Here is a 25,019-nt window from a genome sequence, read left to right as displayed (position 1 = left end):
TGATGCTTAAGTGATTTTTATAGTGGCAGTACTTGTTGTAACAGAAGTTGACCTGTATTCTGGTTATTATTTTTATTCTTTGCATTGGAAATTCGGCACTCCCATTGTTCATGCCATTATAGGCGGAGCGCTGTAGCGTGAAAGTCACTTAGAAAGCTATGAAAAAAAAAAACTCTCTAAACACAAGAGGCTCATGAATAAAACTTCAGGTAGGGGGAAGGGTTTTGTTTGGTTTTGTTTAACTAAAGGTTCTGGGTGGTCAAAGTTTATTCCTTTTAATCCCTAATGTGTTTGTTTTTTCACTTGTGATAGAAATACTTCTAAAATGTTTGATGTGCAAAACTTGTCTCTGAGTCTAACGTAGTTTCTTTAGGTGAGAGGCTCAGGGCCATCACTCTGAATACAATTCTACTGTCCTGTGATCCGAGGCTGTCGGGATGGAGGTGTGCATAGACTGGTTTGGCACTGAATCCCTGCCCCAAACACTGCGTCCTGAGCTCGGCGGTCTACTGCAGCTTGTTTATCTTCTCTATGGTGGCGCTTTCCCCCTCTTGACCTAAGTTCCCTCTAGAAGTCTATTTCTCACCCTTAATCTGCTGTAGGTTGGAAACCAGACATCAAACATCTAGAATTATGTGAGAAGTAGGAATGACTAGGTTCTAAGTGGGTGCTGTACGGGTTGACATACGACCTTTCTCTTATATGTTTGCTTCCTAACATTCATTTCGGCTGTCAAAAGCTTGTTAGGGTAGTTCCTCGTTCTGTCACTTTTGAATGGATCCAGCAGAGGTTCTAGATTTTTCTGGTTCTGTCTCAATGATCGTCAAACCACCTGTCTGGATTCCGTGTTCAGAAAGTAGAGTTAGGTGAAGCTGACAGCTGGGTGAGCCCCAGGTAAAGGAGTTGGCGTGAAGGGTGTGGGACATTTTTGTAAGGTAAATGGTGCACGGTGGCCCTGATGGCTGAACTCAGTAAATGAACTAAAACAGACAAGCTTCTTCTGCAGTCCCTTTCCCATCATGCAAAGCTGGCCCCGTGTCAAGCTGTTGAGGACGCCTTGGAGATGTTAAATTACAGACTGAGTGTCAGAGTTGGCTGGCATTTTGGGATTCCAAGTCTATGGCAACTGACACCATGGCTTTGCCTTTCCTGGCAATTTCATTATTTATGGCCTTGGACTAAAGAAGATAAAGTCTAACAGCTCCCTCCTTCTAACAGTGCAGGTTCAGGTCAGAAGAGGATTTTACTGCCACCCTTGGCCCTCCTTCCCTTTGCGGAACTGTCCAAAGAAAAGCTAAAAAGGGGACAGATTCCTTCCCCACCAGGCCATGCTATGCCTGTGTATGGGGGTGGGGCAGTGATGTTATTCACCAGTACAAGGCGCAGCTAGGAGCCATTAACAGCAGGGGTTCAGAAGTCTGCTGGGCCTGGGTTCAAATCCTGCCTTCCCATTTAGTAGGGTGTGACCTTGGGCACAGTATTTAATTCTCTGATTCCTGAGCAATAAAGTCAGGGATGATAATATTCGTGCTGTGAGAATTAAATAAGGTAGGGTGACAAGCAACTGGAATAGTGCCTGGCCCAGACACTAAGTGGTAGCTATTATTAACAAAAATAAATGATTTTAACCTGGAGACTTTAATATTTAACAAGTACAGCTACTCAGCAAGCCAGTTATTAACTTGAGGCAGCCTTTTTTTTTTTTTCTTTTCCGTGACATCTTCTTCTCTTATGAAGACTGGCATGCTGACTTTCAGCCGGGTATTTCTGGTGCCTGTGAAGGCCAGGAGATACTCCAGACAAGCTGCTATCTCACCCTTTTAAGAGCGGAACGGAAATGGGCCCACCTCTACGCTGGACCAAGCAAAGATCAATGAAACAAAGAGTTGTAGCCTTCAGAGGGAAGGACAACAAAGTGAGAGGAAGGGCTGGGGCACTGGGGTGTGGTGGTGAGATCCTGGCACCAGGAAGTGGGGAAGCAAACCTCCCAACACTTCGTGGTTGACTAAAACCCTGAGACTCCCAAGTGCTCTGGTGCTTGGCAATCCCACCCCGCCAGGCGGAAGTGTCCTCAGCGGCTGGGACAGGGAAGCAGGGCCTAGTGGTGGCTGTAGGAGACAGAGAGGCTGCTGTCCTGGTTTCAGTAGCGTGGCTCCTGGGTGACCTTGCGTGACTGACCCTCCCTACCTTGGACAATTCCTCCCAGGTCCATGCAGTCCCCAGCTGACTACAGAGGTCTGACAGGCACAGGTTTGTTAGAAGGGAATTTAGAGCAGGTTCATAAGCTGCAGCTCCTCCAGACACACCTGCCGATGGGTTTTAGGTTGGATTTTTAAAAATTGAACTTTAATGCCTTCAGGCAGGACGTGCAATTTCTAATTCTCACAGTATCGACTGTCTTGGGTTTCACAGTTTGCCTCTGAGAATCTGACTTGGTTTCAGTGCCACCTCTGGTTCTGATATTGCAAATTGGACTGGAATTGCTTCATTTACAACGTAGTCCTGTCTCTTCAGCAATTATATCAAACTAGAGTTCCAGTGCACGAAATTTGTGCACGGGAAGAGAGGGGTCCCTCAGCCTGGCCTGCACCCTCTCACAATCCGGGACTGCTGGCTCTTAACCGCTTGCCTGCCTGCCTGCCTGATCACCCCTAACCGCTCGCTTGCCTACCTGATTGCCCCTAACTGCTCGCCTGCCTGCCTGATCACTCCTAACCACCTCTGCCTCGGCCCCCACTGCTGCAGCATCGTCCGGAAGGACATCCGGAAGGTCATTCGGCTGTCTGGTCTAATTAGCATATTACGCTTTTATTATTATAGATGTGTATTCCACACAAACGATGTTGTTGGCCTAACTGTGATTTCCTGTGTGAAGTTGTGTGTTTTTTTCTAGAAAATATAATAAAAATTAAAGTTTGACCTGCCGCCTGGTTAATCCAATTTGTAAAGCTTTATTATTTGAAAACCCCACTCAGGACCACGTATTCTTTAGGTTATAATCTCCTCTGCTCAGAAAATGTAACCAAGGCAGGGATCATTTTACTTTGAGAAGAAGCCACGTCGACATCTCGCTACACGGAATGACTTTCAGTCTGCCCTTTGCCACTCGGCGGAGAGCTCCTAAGCCACGCCAGAGAAATCAGGAGTAAACGAGACTCCCACACCTGGGGACCAGAACACCACAGCTCCGGCAGGTCCGCAGCTGAGAACGCGGACTATCGTGAATATCGCACCTAGTGGGTCCTCGGTGCCCGACTCGGAGAGACAGATGGTATTTCCAGTAATAGTTTATTGATTTCCAAATGCACAGGGGCGCTGAGTCCAAACATCCTGGGATGGCGGTAAATCGCTCTTACAAAATAATTTACAGCATGAAGATGATGTACTGAAACATTAACTCAAACGCGTGGTTCCCTTGAAAGATTGAGTGCTCCCTTGTTTAGCGTAACAGATCCCCAGAATCGGTTGGCAGACTTCCCTTTTCACTAGACCACGGGGGGAGGGGACGATGAGTAAGGAGGGAGGGGACTGCACGGGACAACAGGCAGAGGCCAGCAGCTCGTGTTCTCCCACCCAGGCAGTAGCGCCTGCCACTGTAGAGAGACCTGTCAGGTTTAACTGCCATTAAGGATGAATCTATTGTCCCCTCAAGGTCACATCACGCCCAGCCCGGGCTCTGTGGCACTTTTTTACACCAGTAGACGGACGACTGTCTGAATTTATTTCCATTTTCTTGCTCTGATGCATGTTCTGCGGTTTCTGGTGTGTTCTCAGTTCCGAATGGCACTGTTTTACCTGGCAGGTCCCGGAGGGCAGAACTGCCTGGCCTTATGGCACTTGGAATCGGCTGGGGCGGGGGCTCAGGTAATGCTGGGTACAGACAACATGACGAGACGTCTCCCCTATGGGCCATCTTTTGCTCTCCGGCCTGGTCCGAGACCATCCATAATGAGATTTATTCTTTAAACACAAAATCCCAGGTGTGCTAGGCACACCGGAAACATTGCTACGGATTTTATCAAAAAGCACGCACTGAGCAGCCATCACGTGAGTGTGGGGTTCCAGGCACTGGCAGGAGAATGTTTTCTGGTGGGAAGAGGCCTCGGGGCCCTGCCTCTCCTGCCGGTTGTGAATTCGGCAGCTGTGCCCACAGGCTCACCGGAGGGGTCAGACTCTCAGATCCCCAGAATGGGTTGGCTTCCCTTTTCGCTCGACCACCCGGAGTAGGGCTGCCACCCGGGCTCAGTGCTTAGGACCTGGCCACCTCTGCCAGGGAGCTGCTCCTCCTGTTAGCATCCTGTCAGCCCCTAAGCTCCGGCGTGTCCGGAGACATGTGTGATCAGGGCTGGTGGACGCCTTTGCGGTGGCATGCAGAATAACGAGGGGCTGCTTTGAATTCCCTTTGTCCTTAAATTGTGTGCGTGTGTGTACATACACATACACTTATCTTGATGCCCACACACATACCAGGTGTCAGCAAGGCTCAGTGGACTATGAATGACCACCCCCGCCCAGGCACAGACCTGGCGAGGTGACTGAAACATGAAGGCTTCCTCTCCTAACAGCAGACACCCTTCCCCTTTACTGCTGCTGAGAAGCTACATACTCTTGAAGGCCCAGAAATTCTTTTCTTACGGGGGACGGCTCCTGGGGGCGGGCTTCAATTAGCAACTTGTACTTAATGCACCCACTGCAGTGGAAGAATAGGCAACTTTGATGCCTTTTCTGGGCCCAAACCACAGCCACGCAATGTAATTCTGAAAAAGAAGTCATAAAGTGGGAGGTCGCACTGCAGGGGGCGCGCTGCCGCCTTTCGCCCTCTGTACTGAGATGGACCGTGGGCCACAGAGTTAGGGAGAGCGGGGCTCACAACCCGGCTCCAATATTTCCTAGTAGGTCAAGGCAAGTGAGTCTTGCACTCCCAATCGGCTTCGTCATCTGAGAACGGGGGCCTAGTACAGGGCCTGGTCCGTAGTTGGTCCCCAGTATAGGTTATTTCCCTTCCTGGTTGTCAGAGCTGAGGCTCCAAGCATTTCTTGGAATTGCACTGAATTTAATGACATCAAATAAAAACACCCCCCCACCCCACCCCTCAGCCTCCGGACACCCGATATTTGGAAGGCAGCCAGGCATTGGTGTTGGGACCCAGTTCATCCTGAAGATGCTCACTGGCTGCTTGCCTGCATGCCCTCTCCTGGGATTTCTGCAGAGCCTGCGGCAGCCAGGACAGGACTTGGAGCACCGTGTGCAGGACCTGCGGGAGGGAGGCCTCACCACGCTGGGCCTCACGGTGCCGGCAGCTGCAGCTCTGGGAAGCCAGGGCCGCTGCAGGAAGCATCCTCGTTCTGCTGTTGGCAACGCTGCCGGCAGGAACTCGGGAGCCTGGCAGAAGCTGCTGCACTGTTTCATGCTTCCCTGCTTAAAGTTTTATCAGGTGCTGAGGACAGCAGGAACCCATAAAGTGCGTCTGAAACCCTCTCTGAGGAAAAGCAGAAGTGCTTTTCTTGAGGACTACAGGGATACGATCACTTATGGAGACAGGCTGCCATGCATCTTCGTATTTCCTCATATCCTCTGCATAAATGCTTGCGTTTCCCAAATACCGATTTAAAGTAACATGGGCTCAGGTATGAGGAGGCCAGTGGTCTGTCCATTGCTAAGACAAGGCTACTCTGTAGAGATGGAAAAAGAATTATTTGGAGAAGATAACAGAGTTTCCAAGTCTTAATCGTCTGGTTTTTAAGCTCTTATTTTAAGAGGCCATTGGTTCTTCTTTAAGGGGTGTTTCGTCAGATGGGTTGGGGCGGTAATCAGTGTTATGCGGGATTCTCCGGCCTTTGCAGGCAGACAGGTACAGCGCCATTGTCTTGGCCATTTGTTGGCTACTAGTTTGAGAGAAAAATACCCTTCCCCCCCCTTAACAGTCCAAACTCCTCTCAAATTAATAAATAAGCCCTGACATATCTAGTGAGCTAGGATAACCCTAACCCAGAGTATACATGCCTGGTAGCCTCCTGGCACCAAAGGAATGGTCACTGAGTAGCATGCACAGAACTGAACAATGATATACATAGGATTCCTACAGCACGTAAGTATTGTTTCTGCCTCAAAACCATGCTGTGCACACAAAAGTCAGCGGGCCCCAAAGCTATGTAATGGGTCCAGGGGTCAGGCAGGCAGGCAGCAGGCAGGAAGAGGGGGTCCCCCAGGGCAGGCTCCTTGGGTGCCTCAGAGGCACCAGAAGTGTAGGCCCCAGTCAGCAGGAGCCCCAGGGACGCCAGGATACAGTTCCAGTCGTCCTTCTCAGAAATGAACACCAAAGGCCAAGGAGAGGGAGCACACATCCCACCTGCAAACGAGAATTTCCTGTGGAGGCTCCCATTTTACCTTAACCACGTCGATGTGTCCAGACATTTGACTTCATGATACAACTGTCTGCTTTACCCAAAAATAAGGTCACCCCTGGATTCCAAACTATCTAAGTAAGACGGATGCTGCAGAAGATGCAGGTGTTTAGCAGCGTGGCATTCCGTAGGACATCACTGCTCATTTGAGCATGAAAACCTAGCTGTGAGGAGCTGGGATCTGGGAGCATGATGTGTCTGCTCACGTGACTAGAGAGGAGGGTCGGCGGGGAGATGCTGGGGGGAGCTGGCGGGGAGTGCACGGGCAGAGGGGCTCCGGCTGCCGTGCAGGGAGGGTATCTACTGAGAGACAAAGCTCAGCGCTCCATTCAGAACATCGTGAGTGACAAGGACTCTCCCCACACTGCATTTAAGCCACATTAGGCTAAGTGTGTGTGTGTGTGTGGGGGGGGGGGGAGCGACGGACAAAAACCCACATTGAAAATTCCCACTTGGTAATACACATCCCAGCCTTTCATGTGACAAAATTCATCAAACCTCAGAACTCACCCAATCACTCAGGTCCATCAGACCCTTCACTGACTGTTTTGGAAACGCAGGCAATTTGAGTTCAGAAAACTGATTTCAATGTTTAATCAGACGCTTTGGTCCTCTTTTTTTTTTTTTTTTATAATGTTATTTCCTTTCTAAGTCTTCAATCTTTTTTTTTTTTTTTTTTCATTTCCACAGCACTGGATTATGAATCTGAAGTCCTGGATAACCTCATGTGCTAAAAATATCTCTATATATGTCTGAATTTTAACTCTTTCTCCAACCCTGTTTTTAAACCACCCATCTTATTTCACGAAACCACCTTTTCACAAATGCACTGGACTTTTAGAGACTATTTATGTGGGTCCAGCCCTACTCTGCCTCACTTATTTCATGCTTCAATAGGAATAAGGTGGCAGGTAGGGAAAATATTCTGACTGCCCTTCGAGGTTATTCCAGAGTCTTCCTAGCGAGGAGGTACGTCTGGGTCCCTAATATTCCAGGGGCTGGCTTCCTGAGCCAGTTCAAAGCAGCCATGGAGGGGCTCCCTGAAGGACCCTTCCCAGTTGCTCCTGACTGACCCGAGGGGCACTCTTCCCTAACCCACCACGACACAGGAATGAGAAGCACACAGTCAGCGAGCATGCACCTGGCATCCCCGGAGAGCTACGGCCGCTGAGGGGCTGGGGACGTATGGGTGGAAGGACATTGGTTGCCGGGCAGCTTTCACAGAGTCAGAAGCCGTTACACACACGCTGTCACACACACAGGGGGGAGGAATGGTTCTCCGCTGGGGATGGTGAGTCTTCATGTGTCCTCTTCGTCACTGGCCCCACTGCAAAGGAAAGGAGAGCCAGGTGAGGCACGACATCACAGAGGGGAGGTGACCGGGGCTGCTGGCTGAAGGCACCGGCTCTGTGGTCAGACCGCGGCTTCCAGCCCTCACCCTGCCACGGCTGGGCACTGCACGTGGCCCCGGGCAAGCTACTTACCTCTCTAAGTTCCGGTTTATCTGACTACAGGGATCACGGTGATGATAAAACCTACTTTCTGGGTTCTTGGAGGATTAAGTACGATAACACACGTAACATACACAGGGCCACAGCAAGTGAACAGCTATTTAAACGAGCAGGCGTGGCTCAGAATAGTTTTGTAAACTTACTTAAACTTACTTGACAAAATCAATTGCTAGTAAAAATCAGGAGTCTGGCTTCCCCTAAGCCCGTGGTTGGCAAACTGCGGCTCGCGAGCCACATGCGGCTCTTTGGGCCCTTGCTTGTGGCTCTTCCACAAAATACCACGGCCTGGGCAAGTCTATTTTGAAGAAGTGGCGTTAGAAGAAGTTTAAGTTTAAAAAATTTGGCTCTCAAAAGAAATTTCAATCATTATACTGTTGATATTTGGCTCTGTTGACTAATGAGTTTGCCGACCACTGCCCTAAGCCTTAAGCCATCTACTGTTGGGAGAGAAAGACAAAAGGAAGCCTGCATTCTGCTCTCCTCTCACGGAATCCCGCCAAGGCTGTGGTTCATGCCACGGGTAGGCCCCGGACGCAGACGTCACCTCTTCAGAGAGGGTACTGCATCTAAGTAGGACCCCTGATGATTCTTCATCGCCACCTTATTTTTTTCCTAGCCCTTATCACATCCTATAAAGTATTTGCTATTTACTCTCCCCTCTACCGCCCACTGGAGCATGAAAGAGTAGCACTACAATCTATTCTATTAATTACTATTTCTCTAACACTAATAATGCACGAGGCACATAGAAGCATTCAATAAACAGTTGTTTTTAAAAAGTGAGTGAGAAGTAAACACAACAGGAAGAAAGGGAGGAAAGAGAGGGAGTTGAGGGGAATAGTCAGTCATCCTAGATGTCACTGATGCTTCAGTGGCCAAACCATGAGCTGTGTCCTAGAGCATGGCTGGGGTCTCAGCTGCTCAGGGGTGGACCTCCCTGGCTTGGTGCTGGGCGAGAACATGGCTGAGACAGGGGCTGGGGCAGGAGGGCAGGGCCAGAAAAAGAAGGGGGGCAGGAGCAAGCACACTGAAAAGGGCAAAAGCAGCAAACTCGCCCAGTTCCCCCTCCTGCCCTTCTTGAGGCCACAGCCAAAACTGTCACAGAGCCAATCGGATCGGGTGCCTGAGTGACGGGGGCACTGAGCCAAAGCCTCCTCACCCCCTGTCACTCCCTTTATGATCCTAGGATGGAGGGGCTGTTATTTTTATTAACCCTTTTCCCAGCTGGACACAGTGGAGCTCTGAGAGATGTAAAATCCTCGGTCACAGAGCAAGGTGTGTGTCCCCTGGATAAAGTCTGAAATAGTCAAGACAGGGAGGTTGGAAGGGAGGTAAAATCTCCTTCCTCTGGGAGAGACGGGCTACGCAAGGAAGAGGACAGGCTTGGGGTGCACCAGCTCCCAGCCATAACCTAGAGAACGTTACCTCACAAGGGATTGTCTATATCTATATCAAATCTGTGCTCTTTTACATCCGTTTGGGAAAGACTTTAAGGGAAAATATCCTAGGCAACTAACTTGGAGTACTTTGGCTCAGGGCAAAAATATTTCAAGACATAGCCTGACAATAAGCTAAGTGTACTCCTACTCCGGGAGCCCAGAGAACCAACTGGGCAGCCTTCACTATCCAAATCCCTCCCCTGTTTCCGCTCCCTTTTCCTGACTGTTGTCCAATCACAGGATGGAGGGAGCATGCTGGGAAGGGCGGGACCGTGAACTAGCACTAAGGAGCCACGTGTTTGGTGACATCTCTCCCAAGGGGAACAGAAGGTCTTTTATGAAAGCTTCTCACCAGAATCAAGGCACAGTTGGAACTGGCGTCATAGTCCCCCCCCCCCCCCCCCCTTGGTATTATATCCAAGCGAGCTCCTATTGTTCTCTTGTCAATGCCCTTCAACTATGAGAGCCTAGCATGGTGACTGCCCTTTCCTTAAGCTGTAGTTCACGGTCAGCATTCTTCGCTTGAAATGCATAAAGGGTTCATGAACCTACTGAAATGGTATACAACATTGTGTTTATGTGTTCCTCTGAGAGAGGTCACAATTTTCATCATATTCACAAAGAGGTCAACAACCTCCCCCACCCCGTCCCTACCCCAAATGAGTATAATGAAATTATAAGTGAGTTCTTTTTGTGTTGCCAGGTTCTTTACTATATGACGCGTAGTGTTGGCTTGGGGTAAAGGTCAGAAGCCACGACTGATGAAATCTTTTCTCGTTATCCTAAAAGAGATCTGTTCTTGGGTCTGAAGGATATAGTTCATCTCATAGTTTAAAAGTATGAGACCTTGAGATCCTGGCATATCGCTGATTGATTCTTTTATTTGCTAAATATTTATTGACAGTCCACTGTGTGTTAGGCATGATGCCAAGCACACCAATAAGTAAGAGAGACACAGCAATTGCCCTCCTGGACTTTACAGCCTGCTAAGTGAGGAAGAGACAGAGATGGGCAGAGATAGAGATAGAATACATTTTCCAGAATAGCATCTTCAAATAGAGCATATTTGTTTTCACAATTAATAACCTGTCTTCCTTTGCGTGTGGTCTCTCCTGGAGGTTAACAACATAATAATCTCCTAGTGCTCCTTCACTTTGTATAGAAGCTGGTCTGTGTTCATAAGATTTTATCTTAAATAGGCTATAAAGTCTACTTTCTCCAAGGGAAGTGGCCAGACTTCCACCTCAGCCATTCATCATCCTCCTCTGAAACTTCTACCAATCACACTCCGATTTATAATGGGAGTGCCACTCAGAGGTTATTGAAATGCTTTTTAATGTCTGTTTTGTTGTTGTTTGAAATGAACTAAGGGTGTTAGACAGCCCATTCTATAGTCTGTATTGACCACCGAGGGTGGCAGCATTATCTAGTTGCTTTGAAGTCACCGGGCTGAGCTGGGTTTAAAACTGAGCTCAACTGCTGAGCTGTGGGACCGTGGGTGAGTGACTCAACCTCTCTAATACAAGGGTTGTTGTAATGAGATGGAAGGTACTTTTTTAGGATAAAAATGCCAGGTGAAATATATATTTCACAGGTTCTTTCATAATCTGCTTTTGCACTCAGCTAGTCAGGATTGCTATAGAAAGAGAAGGAAATGCAGACACTGGGCTTGTCTCTCAGGCCTCACAGCGCCTGTGCCTCCGCAGGCCTGCAAAGATGCCTCTGAGAGAAGCTCGCGTCTCTAGCGCTGCCTCAGGTCCACGCTCTGACCACAGGGCCAGATTGGGTCTCCATGCACCTTGCCACTTGTCTGCCATGTTTAAAGGCGGCTCCCCGTCTTGCACACCACAGGGACCATGTGGCGGCCTGTTTCTGTGGAAGATGGAGAGGCACCAGCAGGCCTGTTCAGGCAGCACCCTTGCACAGGGAGATACTGCACAGAAGTAGCAGGCAGCGGCTTGTTTGCCTGCCTACAGTATGTCCCATCTGTTCTTAGAATGCCTTTCTTTAGGACGGAGTCTTCTGTTGCTACTGTTGTTGGATTTATATGGAATCATTTCCAGCCTTCTTTTTTTTTTTAATTAAAAAAGTAAGTTTTTCCATTTTGCTGAGCTGTACTTTCTGTAACAAACAAGTATTGCTTCTATAAAAAGAAAAAAAAAAAACACCCTATGGTGTTATCCACCAGTGATAACCAACATTAACACACTGCAATAGATTTATCTATACCCCCCCATCCTATATAATAAAGAGATAATATGCAAATTGACCCTCACACCCTCATACAAGATGGCCGCCCCCATGTGGTCAAAGATGGCCATCACAAGATGGCTGGCAGGGGAGGGTAGTTGTGGGAGATCAGGCCAGCAGGGGAGGGCAGTTGAGGATGACCAGGCCTGCAGGGGAGGGCAGTTAGGGGCGACCAGGCCAGCAGGGGAGGGCAGTTGGAAGCAACCGGGCCTGCAAGGGAGAACAGTTGGGGGCAACCAGGCTGGCAGGGGAGGGCAGTTGGGGGTGACCGAGCCAGCAGGGGAGGGCAGTTGGGGGCAGTTGGACCAGCAGGAGAGCAGTTAGGCATCGATAAGGATGGCAGGGGAGTGGTTAGGGCAGTGGTCGGCAAACTCATTAGTCAACAGAGCCAAATATCAACAGTACAACGACTGAAATTTCTTTTGAGAGCCGAAAACCGACTTCTGCGCATGGGCCACGAAGTTTTAATCGCACTGTATGTGCGCGCCCGCAAGTGGTATTTTGGGGAAGAGCCACACTCAAGGGGCCAAAGAGCTGCATGTGGCTCGCGAGCCGCAGTTTGCCGACCACTGGATTAGGGGGTGATCATACTGGCAGGCAGGCAAGCGGTTGGGAGCCAGCAGTCCCGGATTGTGAAAGGGATGTCCGACTGCCAGTCAGACATCCACCGAGGGGTCCCAGATTGGAGAGGTTGCAGGCTGGGTTGAGGGACATCCCCCCCGCCCCAGTGCATGAATTTCATGCACCGGGCCTCTAGTGCACATGTAAAAATAGATATTTCATAGGTTCTTTCATAATCTGCTTTTCCACTCAACTAACAATGATGAATACCTTCCTTATCAAGAATAATATCTCTATAAGATTATGATTCGTGATTGAATTGTCTGGATTTACTCTACCTATACTAGACACAAATTATTTCCACCTTTTCATTCTTACCCACACCTGTGACACTTAATTATTTCTCCCCAAAAATTCCCAGAAGGGAAACTCCTGGGCCAAAGGGCATGGTTGTTTTTTGTTTTAATAAATTATATTTTATAGGATAGGTTAAAGTTTATAGAAAAATTACAAAGATAATACAGAAGGTTCTAATACCCACTTTCCTCTGTTATGTTAGTATAGAACATTTGTGGTATATTAGTATTAACTGAATTTTATGTTTTATTCAGATTTCCTTAGTTTTTCTCTAGTGTTCTTTTTCTGTTCCAGATGCCACCCAGATACCACACTACTTACTAGTCATCAGGGGTTCTAAGGTTCCTCTTGGCTGTGATGAGTTTTCAGACTTTCTTGGTTTTGATTATGGTGACAGTTTTGAGGATACCTGTCAGGTATTTTGTAGAATGTCCCTCACTTGGGATTTGTCTAATGTTTTCCCATAGCTTTGGGCCTTTAGAAAACTGCAGAGGTAAAGTGTCATTCTCATGTCATAGGGAGGGTACATATTATCAATGTGACTTAGCACTGTTGACCTTGAACACAGGCTGAGGCAGTGTTTGCTAAGGTTTTTCCTATGTAAAGTTACTTTATTTCCCTTTCCCATATTGTCGCAAGTCACCAGGAACTACCTGCATCTAAGGAATAAGGATTAAGGAGTTACATTCCCCCTCATTTTTGGGGGTAGGGTATCTACCTAATTATTTGAACGTGAGATTTGTCTCTCCTTCATTTATTTACTTACTTACTAGAGGCCTGGTGCACCAATTTGTGCACAGGTAGGGTCTCTTGGCCTGGCTGGTGATCAGGGCTGATTGGGGCCATCTCGCCCAGTCCCAATCGGGGCCCATTGGGGCTGGCTGGCTGGGGGGAGGGATCGCACTGACCACCAGGGGGCAGCTTCTGCATTTAGCGTCTGCTCCCTGGTGGTTAGTGTGCATCATAGCAACCGGTTGACCAGTCATTCAGTCGACGGGTTATAAAGGTCGCTTAGGCTTTTATATATAGATAGATAGATTCAATCAGCTATTGATATCAGGATGGACATTTATTTTATACTTTGGGTTATAATCCAATACTTCTTTATTTATTTTGTTGCTGAAACTGTTCAGTTGGGCCTTTGGGAGCTCTTTCGTCTGCTCTGGAGGCCCCTGACTGTTCCCCCATCAATGTGCAGTTGGTTTTATTTTGGGGGTTTTATTACTTGAGTACTTTCTTACTTTCTGGCACTACAAAATGCTCTAGGCTCATCCTGTATATTCCCTACCCCAGTCCTAGAATGAGATGGTTCTCCAACCATCTAAGACAGTTATGGCAAACCTAAGACACGCGTGTCAGCACTGACACGCGTAGCCATTTCTGATGACACGCGGCCGCATGCCGAGGATGAAACATTTGCTGCTCCTGAGGATGAAACATTTGCGACTAGAGTCTTGGAGTTAGTTTTTTCCTCAAAGTGATATACTACCCGAGTTATGCTCAGTTTTTTGGCGAAGTTTGACACACCAAGCTCAAAAGGTTGCCCATCACTGATCTAAGGGCGTGTGTTTTTAAAGGTGTCTCATATAGTATTGTTAAGCTGCCCCCAAAAATCATCTTATCCTCATTTACAATCATTACTCATGAAAGTATGAGAATGGGGATGATATGTGGTTTATATGTGTCTTTCTCTTTTCTGAAATAATTTTCCATGTTATTTTCAGTTGAATTTCAAGAGGAGGCATAAGCTCCCAGTTCCTCAGCCTTTCTGTTGTTGGCTTCCCCATCCTCCCTTTCCTCTCCAGCACTGATGGATTTCTCACAACAGAGGACCTCCTGTGGTGGGGGATGAAAAGAACCTTCCCAAAACCTCACCCCCTGGGCCCAGGCCACTCCAGGGACTGGGACTTGGGAAGCAGAAAATAGCTTAGGGTTTACCTTCCCTGCTTACTTTCTGTACCTTCAAGAAATACACCCAACCCAGTTTCCTCATCTTTTCTTGGCAAGTGAATAATAGAAACCAAATCTTTCTCAAGCAGTTTTCTCCCACAGAAATCTTAAACATAAGCCTGTTGCCTCAGCTACTGTATCTTACCAGATACCACAGGAAGAGAGGAAAAGGATCAATAAATACACTCTCTTCACTAATCTCTAATCTCTTTATGAATGGTAAGCTTTTATCTTTTTTACCATGTCCCAGATTAGTTCTCAGTAGAGTGAGTCCCATGATGACCTTGAATTGAGGTCTGGACGTTGTAGAAAGCTGGAAATTGGAAGCATACCAACTCTCAAGACCTAGTGCTACTTCTCATATCGCACAGGGTTCTGAATGTGGATTTAAGAGCTAGAAACACCTAGGTTTATGTCACAGCTTTGCCATTTACTAGCGGTGGGATTTTGAGTTCGGTGTTTCTGCCTGGAAATGGAGGACAATTTAGGACCTCCCTGGTAGAGTTGCCGGGAGGATTAAACAAAATTCATGTACACAGAGCGCTTGGCTAGGTACCTGGCACACAGAAAAAGCTCAGTACATTTTATAGTTATTTAGTAGCATCGCATGAAGAAATCAAAGCTAAGAGGCTGAAAGTCATACAGTGAGTGGGTGGCACAGCAAGATAAACTGGAAGTCAGAATTTCTGGCTCCTGAATCCACCGTCATACCTGCAAGCTCCATTTCTCTAAGAATGCCACACTCATTCACAAGAGCAAAGGGCTAACCCTGCTGTTACAAGGCACTGTAGGCATGCCGTCGTTTGAATGGGTTCAAGATCCCTTCTCAAGCCCAGTCTGTTGGTATTTGATAGGTTATCTGTTAATAACGACAGTAAATTATTAAGTGGTTTATATGTGCTAACCATTGTGCTCAAATCCTTGGGAACACATCTCCCTCTCCCCCTGTGCCACTGGCAGGTTCCGCTGACTCGCTGCACAACCATCCCATCCGTCCATCCCTCTCCCCCATTGCCGCCACCACCTCCTCCTGCTTGAGCTACGGCACTTGCCTTTTGACTGGCGACTTCCTACTCCTACTCTTCACTTCACTACTGTCTAGTTTTCAAACTGCACTCAGAGTAATGTAAATGGACAACTGATTATGTTACTGCCCCACTTAAATATCCTGCAATGGCTTCCAAGGACCTTAGAATAAAGCCCGGGGCCCACACATCGCCACATGACTTGTCCCCTACCTCCCTTTCCGTCCTGTTTCGTGCCACCTGCTGGCCACACTGGTTTTAGTTCTGCCCCTCAAATAAGCAGAGCTTGTTCTTGCATTAAGGCATTTGCATTGGCTGTTCTGTCTCCAAAGCTCTTCTCACAGTTTAGAATGACGGGTGCCTTAACATTCAGGTCTCAGCTCCAATGTCACCTTCTCAGAGGTTGGCTTTCCCTCACCCACCCCTGCACTCCCTTAGACTGTGGTATCATCTTCACAGCACTGATCACTATCTACAATGACTTTGAGATGTTAGGGTCCTTAACAATGTTGTCCCCGCCATACCACCAGTACCTGATAATGTGCCTGGCACCAGTGAAACCTCAACAAATATTTTTTGAATGGACAAGTGAATGATCGAAACAACCTGCACAATATGTTATTGTTCTAGAAACCTTGCAAGGCGTCCCAGGCAAACAGTGGGCAGCTTGCTGGTCTTAGACATAGTGCTGGGTAACCTCACGGACAGCTTACTTCCAGGGGTGAGCCCAGGCTCCATTTAGTTTCTAATAGTCACTGCAATCACCAGGCACGTAGAACCACTGGGGGCACCAGGTGTGGATGAAAATGCTGTGTCTGAACAGTGATGGCTCTTACAAATGACTAAGCCTCACTGGTAAAGAATGGCGTGTCTGACGAACAAGGAGTTCTGTGTCATGGAGGGCAAAGCAGAAGCAAGTTCATGTCCTGCCCTCCCCAAGCAAGGAAACCTGAAGAACCAATTCACCTCCACGAGGAACGTTCTCATCTGGCTTCCTTACACCACAGCTGCACTTTTGGCAGCTTTCAGCCCTGCTCATTCCAGCTGTGAACTGGGCTCAAGGCCTGGATTCCAACACTTTAACCATCCACCCCTCACCATGACGGAGAGAGAGAGGTGAGGATGGTATCAACTCATCCAGACCAAGATGGAGGTAAAGGGGTACCTATTGCTTGCTCCCCTCCGCTCAGATGAAATGTCAGCTGTGGCATGAAGGCAGAGGTGGGAGAGCTGGGTTAGTTACTGTGGTGGCAGTGACGGAAGGGACAGAGGGAAAAGTACATGACTGAGAATCAGAGACATGGCTTCATGACTCCATTGCAGCACACATTAGCAGTCAGACCCGGGTGTCCATGTCTGTAAGATGAGGATAATGGCACATTGAAGTACTCAGTAAATGCACGCTGTTATGATCTGGTGGGCACCGAGCGAGTCACATCACCAATGTTTTCACATTCCATTTTCTTTTAAAATATTTTTATTGATTTCAGAGAGGGAAGGAGAGGGAGAGTGAGATAGAAACATCAATGATGAGAGAGAATCATTGATCGGCTGCCTCCTGCACACCCCACACTGGGGATCGAGCCCTACAACCTGGGAATCAAACCGTGACCTCCAGGTTCATAGGTCTACGCTCAACCACTGAGCTACACCAGCCAGGCTCACATTCAGTTTTCATAATAATCATCCTGTGTAGTAGCATGAACACTCACTTTTACAGAAGAAGAAAACGAGGAGCAGAGAAACGAGGTGACATCCCAGCGCCACCGCGAGGCAGAGCTGAAGTGCAGCCAAGGCTGGCCCTGTGCTTCACCTGGGCAGGGGCTCAAGGACGAGTGCAGGCAGCACACGGGAGGCCTGTGAGGAGAGCCCGGCCGCACTGGTCCAGCCAGCTTGCTGGTGACGCCTGGGCTGACTCAAACTCCGTCTGGACACCAATTACTAGAAATCTTTCTCCCTGCAATGGAGGGTCCCAAAGCCTGTGCCTTTCCTGTGGTAACCTGGCTGTGGGACGGTACCATTTCCATCAGGTTCTCACCTTGGTTCTGTGGGTTCCTGCAAACAGTCAGACAAACGGGCCTGCCACCAAACCCTCCCCTGGACTTAGGACAGGGTCTCTCTGGGTCAGCCAGGTTTCAGTGTGTATCTCATCTGTCCTGAGTGAGAGGCGCCCAGGCCTCACTCTTAATCAGGCTACACAGAAAATACTTTTCAAGGCTTCAGCTGATTTCCACTCCGCCCACTAGAGGAGAATCTGACTAAAGTGGAGATGATGCCCCCTGTCTGCCTTCAGGGAACCGAGATGAAGGTGGCCTGTGGATCCCTGCCTGGCCCCGCGGTCCCCGGGGCTCAGGGATTCAGCAACCATAGCGTGACTGCACTGTAAATGTTGGCCTTTGGAGGCTGAATCTGTCCCTCACACACCATTTTGTCCCCAGTGTTCGGCAACTTGCCTGGCACTTAGGATGCGTTTGGTGGCTGGCAAGTTGGGGATTTTAACATCTCCAACCTGGATTCCAGGTCAGTGCTGTCGGTGAGAGAGCACTAGTCTAGCCAGAGAGAGGAAGGTGACCCAACTTGCCAGCCACCAAAACATCTCATTAAACTTCTCATCATCTCACAGCCTCTGGGCCTGGGAAGGGGCTGAGCTGGAGAAGTGAAAGGTGGGGCGGGAAGCTGACTCCTCTAGGAAGCAGACTGTTCGCCCAGGAGCACTGAGAGCTTCCCATTTGGAGACCACCTGACGGAGACAGTGTGATCGGTTAGGGTTGTCCACTTCGGAGTTAAGACCAGGATTCCCCTCCAAGCCCTTCCGAGCTGGGTGACTTTGGCAAAGCTTTTTAACCTCTCAAAGCCGTGGTCAGTCTCCGAATCTGTGAAACACAGTCATCGTTCATTCACGCTTTCAGTGACTATCTTACAAACGTTCACGGAACACCAAGAGTATGTCAGCACTGGAGCAGGTGCTGGCTGGGCAGCAGTGAGCAGCACTGGCAAGGTCCCTGTTCTCGTGGGGCTTAGTTCCTAGTGAAGGCGGCAACTAACAAGTAAACGGGTAAATAATTCCAGAGAGTTCTGGAATAAAGGAGGGTTCCAGGAAAGAGAAAGATGGGCGTGTGTGTGTGTTGGGAGGCAACTCAGGAAGGGATCTACCTCTTAGGGTTGAGTATTAAATGAGATAATGAAGTGTAAAGTGTCTAACATACTTACTAACAAGTAATGAGCACTCAACCAACTTCAACTGCATGCCACGCTCATCCCCAGTCAGTGGCTTCTTTCACCTCACAGTGGCTGAGCCCCTATCACATGCCAGGCAGGAACATGGAGGGGAGTGGGATGGGCTCCCTCCCCATAAGGGGCTTATGGTCTGGCATAGAATATCATGTCTGAGGTGTGAGAGAAGGAAGAAGTGGTACATCCCACCAGCAGAGTCAGGAAAGACTCTTCAATGTTGGCAGGTGGGCTGGTATTTTCCCGGAAGACTACGGGGCCAGAGGAGGGCGAGCCAGGTGGAGGGGACAGCTTGGACCAACTCTTGACACTGTCCCGGGAGCTGTGAAAGCTCAGAATGGCCGGAGATGGTGTGCGAAGGCACACCGATGGGAACAGTGTCTCGTCAACAGGCCTGTATGCTCATCTCCAGGGGTCGTGCTTGAAGTGTCTCCTAAGAGATGGGGATGCGGATGGAAAGAACCAGGATGAGAAGAGCGCCCAGGCTCCATATGGTGTCTGTCGCAACTGCCAGCACTCCAAGATGGGAACAAGGGCTGTGCTTAAAATATTCACACGCTTCTGAAGAACACGCCCAAGGCAGCACAAACAGATGTTTCAGGAAAAAAGAAAAACAAACACCCAGGGGTAACTCAGCATAAAGCCTGCGTGGGGGCAGGCAGGCATCGGCTGCTCCAATGTGATTCTGTCTTCAGCATGAGTCCGGGACTCAGCTTGGAACAGTGAGCAGGTGCCAATGCGTGACACTGGTGGTCTGCAGTAGACCGACACTTACCGTATTTTCCGGCGTATAAGACGATTGGGCGTACAGAAGATTTTCCTGGGTTAAAAAGTCGTCTTATAAGCCGGAAAATACGGTACTCGCAAGCCAGACTCACTTGTCTAAGAGCCTAAGGCCAGGGACAGCGAGAGGCTCTGATCTGGGAACAGAAAGCTACAATGCGGTTTCCTGTGCCCAGTTCATGCCTCAGGCATCTCTGCCAGCCGAGTGTAACCAGAGTGGACATTTGTGAAAGGGAACCATTCGGACGGGGGCCTGGTTCCCTGCCTGTTTATTACTCTGCCCTATCTCTGCCCTTGTAGCAAACATTCTTGCAGTAAACATTCTGGATCTCCCTAGGAAACAAAGAAAAAGGTAAGAAAGTTAACCCTCCCCTCCAAATTCTGAAAGTTCATGAAACAGCCACCAGGTCCGAAGTGTAGGACTCTGCCCCTACGGGAAGGCTGCTTGATGCAGACAGCCGAGGAGATGATCATCACATCCAATATACAATCAGCCAACCCTACTGGTATTGTCGTAATTAGCTAGTTTATTAATATTAATAACAGGAAGAGAGCACAGGAGAGGCCAGAATAATAAGCATGTTCACCTGGGACTTCACCAGGAAGCTACAGCTTCTCACAGCATCCTTCCTCCAAGATAATCAATACCCCTCTCTCCCCCCATCCGGTACTGGGTTACTGGCGGGGCAGGGGGAGGTAGGCACATGTGTAGTGAAGTCCGGGTGATGTGGGGAAGGTGTTTGCCTGTCAGTCTAGCCTGCAGAACAATGGATTGGCTAGGGCTCAACCCCATCAGAAACGCATGGAATCTTGGAAGGTTAAAATCCCCAAAAGAAGAGTTCCCACTTGCTTGCTCTTGCTCCGCTTGCTCCGTGACCCCCACTCACCCGTGCACTTGGCTGCTCCTTCTCCATAGTCATGTGGCCTTAAGCAGCTGCATGGCCCGTGGCCCATGGCCCGTGGCCATGCAGACCCCGCACACAATGGACTGCGGCTGGGAACACAAGCTAAGCTGGCCAGATGCTGGACTGGACTGGACTTTAATATGGAACAGAAACTGGGCAGTGGCCTTAATCCTGGCCCTGCTAAAGACAAGATTGGACTTCTCCCATGGCGAGATGGACAGAGATGGGACCTTGGAGGGTAACCCCTTAACTTTGCATCATGAATAAACCTTTCCACGAAACCCCATTCTTTCGTGGGGGCCTCAGGAAACTTTTCCTCACGGCACCCCAAGAACTCCACTTGCACCGAGAACATTCCCAGAGGCTCTCCCTGAATTCCCAGTCAGTGCTGTCGGGTGAGAGAGCAGTAGTCTAGCCAGAGAGAGGAAGGTGACCCAGAACACATAGGACCTGAGCACACCTAACAGGACAGCCTCAAAGAGAAAGGAACTAACACTGCAGGTCTCCATCCTGGGCATGTCTTTGCCCAATCTCAATCGAACAAAGCCAGGGGTCTGAATCAACGGGCTGCCTGGGCACTGGGAGAAGTAACAGAGACCCAACATGACATCATGTAAGCAGCAGCCGGGCCTTTGTCACATTCAAAAGCTCGCTCACAAGCCGTTAAGCCTAAAGACCTTATCAAAGTTGTTCCTTTAGTGGAAGGAACTGACTCCTCTGGCTGAGCTCCTAGGGTTAAAAATCAGTAGATGTCACACGACAAGAGTAGCCTATAGGATCCCCATAAACCACCTGAACAGAAATGGGTTTTGGGTAAGCCAGCTGTAATCTTAGAAGCTGATGGGATGAGGTGGATGGTTAAGTTTTACCGGGGGAAAAAGAAATGATAATCTTTCAAGGGTCAGGACTGGGATATAAATACAGGGTGCTGAAGGGAGCAGTGAACATTAGTAAAGACACATTCTGCCTTCCTCCTAGTTTTTCCTGAAGCCGCCTCTGCTGTTCACCCTCCGATGACATAATCCTACCACTTCACACCTGTTTCATCCATCTGCAGAAGAACCTGTTTACGGCTCAGTCTCAACATAAATCAGATGTCGTAAGTTTATTTATGACACCTGGAAAGCGAATGTTCTCCTTTGGCCTGATTGCGGGGGCCCAGCCAGAGCAGGCAATCCAAACGCCCCAGAGGGCACCGCGAGGATGTTTCCTTTATTACTGAGTGAGGCCCAGTCACTCTCTCGGGCTATGTGTTGAGGCGCATCTGTCAGCACTCCTCTAGGCTCCCTGCTTTCCCCACCCACTCATCACTTACAACAGACTCTCAGCCTGGCTTTCCGACTGAGAGGAGCAGGAAGAACACAGAGACACCAAGGTTTGAATCCAGTCCTTCCACTTACTAATTTCCCCTCGGGGGAACAAAACTTACTCCACTGGGCCTCAGTTTCCTCACTTGTAAATCAGAGTCCATGATCCACAGGTTCTTTATGAATATAAAAGTATATGGCACATGGCAAATGCTCATTAAGCGACCGATTTTCACACGAGGAAGATGTAGACAGAGCCTGCCTATTCCAGACTTCACTGCACGTGGTATTGTTCTCTGCTTCCTTCCTGGACTAGGTGACTTCCCAGGCACTCACCTTCTGAGTCTCAATCAGAATTAAACTTTATACAGGATAACAGGTGTATCAAAAGGCTTCTACACCAGCACGAGAAGTTAATAAAAAGTGTACAGACCTTTTGCTTTCCCCACCCACTCACTACTTACAACATCCCACTGCAGTCTTCACTCAGCTCAGCACAGAGGGGTAGGAGAGAGGGAACGACAACAAAATATTTTATCGGGAAAAAGATGAGAAAATTCTTTTACCTTTTTAATTTATTTTTAAATATATTTTTATTTATTTCAGAGAAAGGAAAGGAGGGAGAAAGATAGAAATATCAATGATGAGAAAGAATCATGGATCGGCTGCCTCCTGCACGCCCCCTGCTGGGGATCGAGCTTGCAACCCAGGCATGCACCCTGACTGAGAATCAAACCGTGACCTCCTGGTTCATAGGTCCGTTTGATGCTCAACCACTGACTCAAGCCGGCTGGGGAGTTGTTTGTTTTTTAATACATTTGCTGTGAGACAAGGAAGCCCCTACTAAAGATGATAAGTCCATTTTAGAAGTTTAAGAAAAACCTATGGAACTACTTGTTTTACGTTCAGCTGGGAAGAGAAAACTCATTTCCTTCCCAAACCGCTTCTCCAGTCTCTCCTAAGCCCCCTCCCCCGACGTCGTTGAGATGTCATTGCCATATAACATTGTGTAAGTCTAAGGTGTACAGGACAATGATTTGAGACACTTATTGTGAAATGTTTTCCACAACAAAGTTTCTTATGTCACATCTTCACCTCCCATAATCACCGGGCTGTTGTTATGCTGTCTGATTTCGGGCAGTGTTCTGAGCCCGGGGGGTTGGGGTGCTGGCACGGTTGGGGAAGGGACCTATACTCGTCTTGCCCACTGAAGAGAACGGAAGGACCAGGCTTTGAAAAGGGGGTGCGACGCACGGTACGGCCTAGCAACCAAGGGAACTCTGGTCCACGTGCAACGCAAGATGATCACCCACTCCGCTCTGATTCGCTGTAATTGGCCGGAATGGTCACAGCGTGGCTGTAAGGCACTCTCCCTAGGGGTCAACACCAGACTCTCAACTCTCAAGTTAGGCCCAGAACTGTGAAGGCTGTCTCGGCTGGGGGGGGTGGGGAGGGGGAAGAGGGGCAGTAGGGGGAGAGGGAGTGGCCTGAGCCCACGAATCTGACATAACTCCACACCAGAGGCTTTCTTCTCTCTCTCATTCCAACTCCCTCTGGTAAAGAACAGTAATGGCATTGAAATCCACAGATAATCCTTAAAGCTCTGTGGCAGCTCCAGTTCTAAACGCCCCCTTCACAACTGACGGTTTTAACAGCTGCTAACAAGTCACAACAAGAACCTTTCTTGCTCCAGCCTCGAGTATCAATATCCTTTCTCTTTCTCGACCCAAATCGTAACCAGCCTTCAAGTCTACGACTTCCATGCAGGCTGACCACTCGTCTCTCACCTGTCGGGTCAGAGTCTGGTCCTCCTGGCAGGGCTGAGGGGCACCGAGAGGCCACTGTCTGTGGGAGTGGTGGGAATGGAGGGCCCTGCGGGCTGGGGACCAGGTGAGAGCTGGAAGCAGCCTAATGAAGACCCAGGTGTGAACAGTTGCCAGGGAGGCGAGGCTGGAGTCCGAGCTGGTGGAGAGGTGCAGAGTGGCGGCCTTGAGTGGTGAGCCACCTCCACAAACAGGACAGCTCATTACGAAGGCCCGACTTCAGAAGGTCCGGGAAGGCCAGAAGGTGGGGTGCAAGGTGAGCAGGAATAAGAATTCGGGCTGGAGACTGAACTGTGGTTAGCTTTGGAGGCCTCTTTAGGAAGGCCTGGCTGTGTGGCTTGCGGCAAAGGCCCATCGTGTTCAAGAGAGACACACAAGGTTGAGCAGGAAGCACTCAGTGTGAAATCCGTCTCCCTGGCACGGATCACCAGCCACCACGGTGTCTCCTGTGGTGCTTTAACCCAGGTGCTGCTCCTGGGCGTGGACTGTGACCTATCACAACCCTGATTAGCAGCCGTGTGTCTAAGATTTGGGAGATGAAGGCATAAGGGATCAGCATCCCCACCCCCACTTGTACCTGTCACCTTCCCCTGATGAAGGCAGTTACAGGTGTAAAAAGAGTGGGGGGCAGTCTAGGCCCCCAGGTGGCAGACCCTGGAGTAATGGATGTCTCTTGGGTATAGCAGAGGCACTGCTGGAATACAGCTGTCCTCGGTTCATTACTTTGTTTTTGTTTTGTTTTGCTTTACTTTGGGTTGGTGTTGCTTAAGAAGGTCGGAGTTTGCCGATATCCTAATCCCTGCCTATCACACTTCCAGGCACACAGGACAGAGGATGTGAAGGCGATGTTCGGAGCTACTCCTCCAGCTGCCGGCCAGCTGCTCAGGGACCCATCACCTTGCTTTGCTGAAGCAGACCTGACTCCTCCTCCAGGCCCCCTGCCTTCCCAGAGGTCAGTCACAAGTTCACACCCAGCAACAAGCAGCAATACAAATGGAGTGCCTGCTGGGAATATCTTTCTAGTGTCAAGCAGCCATTAAAAGCACTTAAAGAAATCACAAAAGGGAGGTGCGAGAATACTTTGGGGAAGAGTCACAGGACAGGGAGGGCAGAAGAGAAAGCCTCAGCCCACCTTCTACCTTAGAGGGGAAAACAGGCTATAAAAAGCCAAGTTGATGCTAAAGAATGGACCTGCGCTGGGGAATTGCTGAACACGGTATCTTTCAGCCACTCCCCTGCTGGGGCTGGGGCCCAAACAGGTCAGGGAGCCTGGGAAACCTGCTAACACAAACAGAGTAAAAGAACATTTTAAGGAATTATGCATTTTATTATTTTTTAATGTTTATTGAATTTATTGGGGTGACATTGGTTAATAAAATTATATATAGGTGTCAGGTATACAATTCTGTATACTGTATTGTGGATTCACCACTCCAAGTCAAGTCTCCTTCCATCACCATTTATCCCCCCTTT

General features: G+C 49.0%; 1 protein-coding gene across 1 annotated transcript in view; it reads right to left on the bottom strand.

Annotated features, from left to right (window-relative positions):
* Window positions 1-3,271: 3,271 nt before the first annotated feature.
* TRIM44 (tripartite motif containing 44) overlaps window positions 3,272-25,019 on the bottom strand; it is an 89,062-nt gene continuing 67,314 nt past the window's right edge. Inside the window, exon 5 of the mRNA XM_079787538.1 lies at window positions 3,272-7,731. Within this exon, the coding sequence (XP_079643664.1) occupies window positions 7,704-7,731 (28 nt within the window). The 3' untranslated portion in view covers window positions 3,272-7,703. The remainder of the gene's footprint in view (window positions 7,732-25,019) is intronic.

This window comes from Cnephaeus nilssonii (genome assembly GCF_951640355.1).
Source record: "Cnephaeus nilssonii genome assembly, chromosome: 13".
NCBI lineage: Eukaryota > Metazoa > Chordata > Mammalia > Chiroptera > Vespertilionidae > Cnephaeus > Cnephaeus nilssonii.
This window is presented reverse-complemented; position numbering and strand designations above follow the sequence as displayed.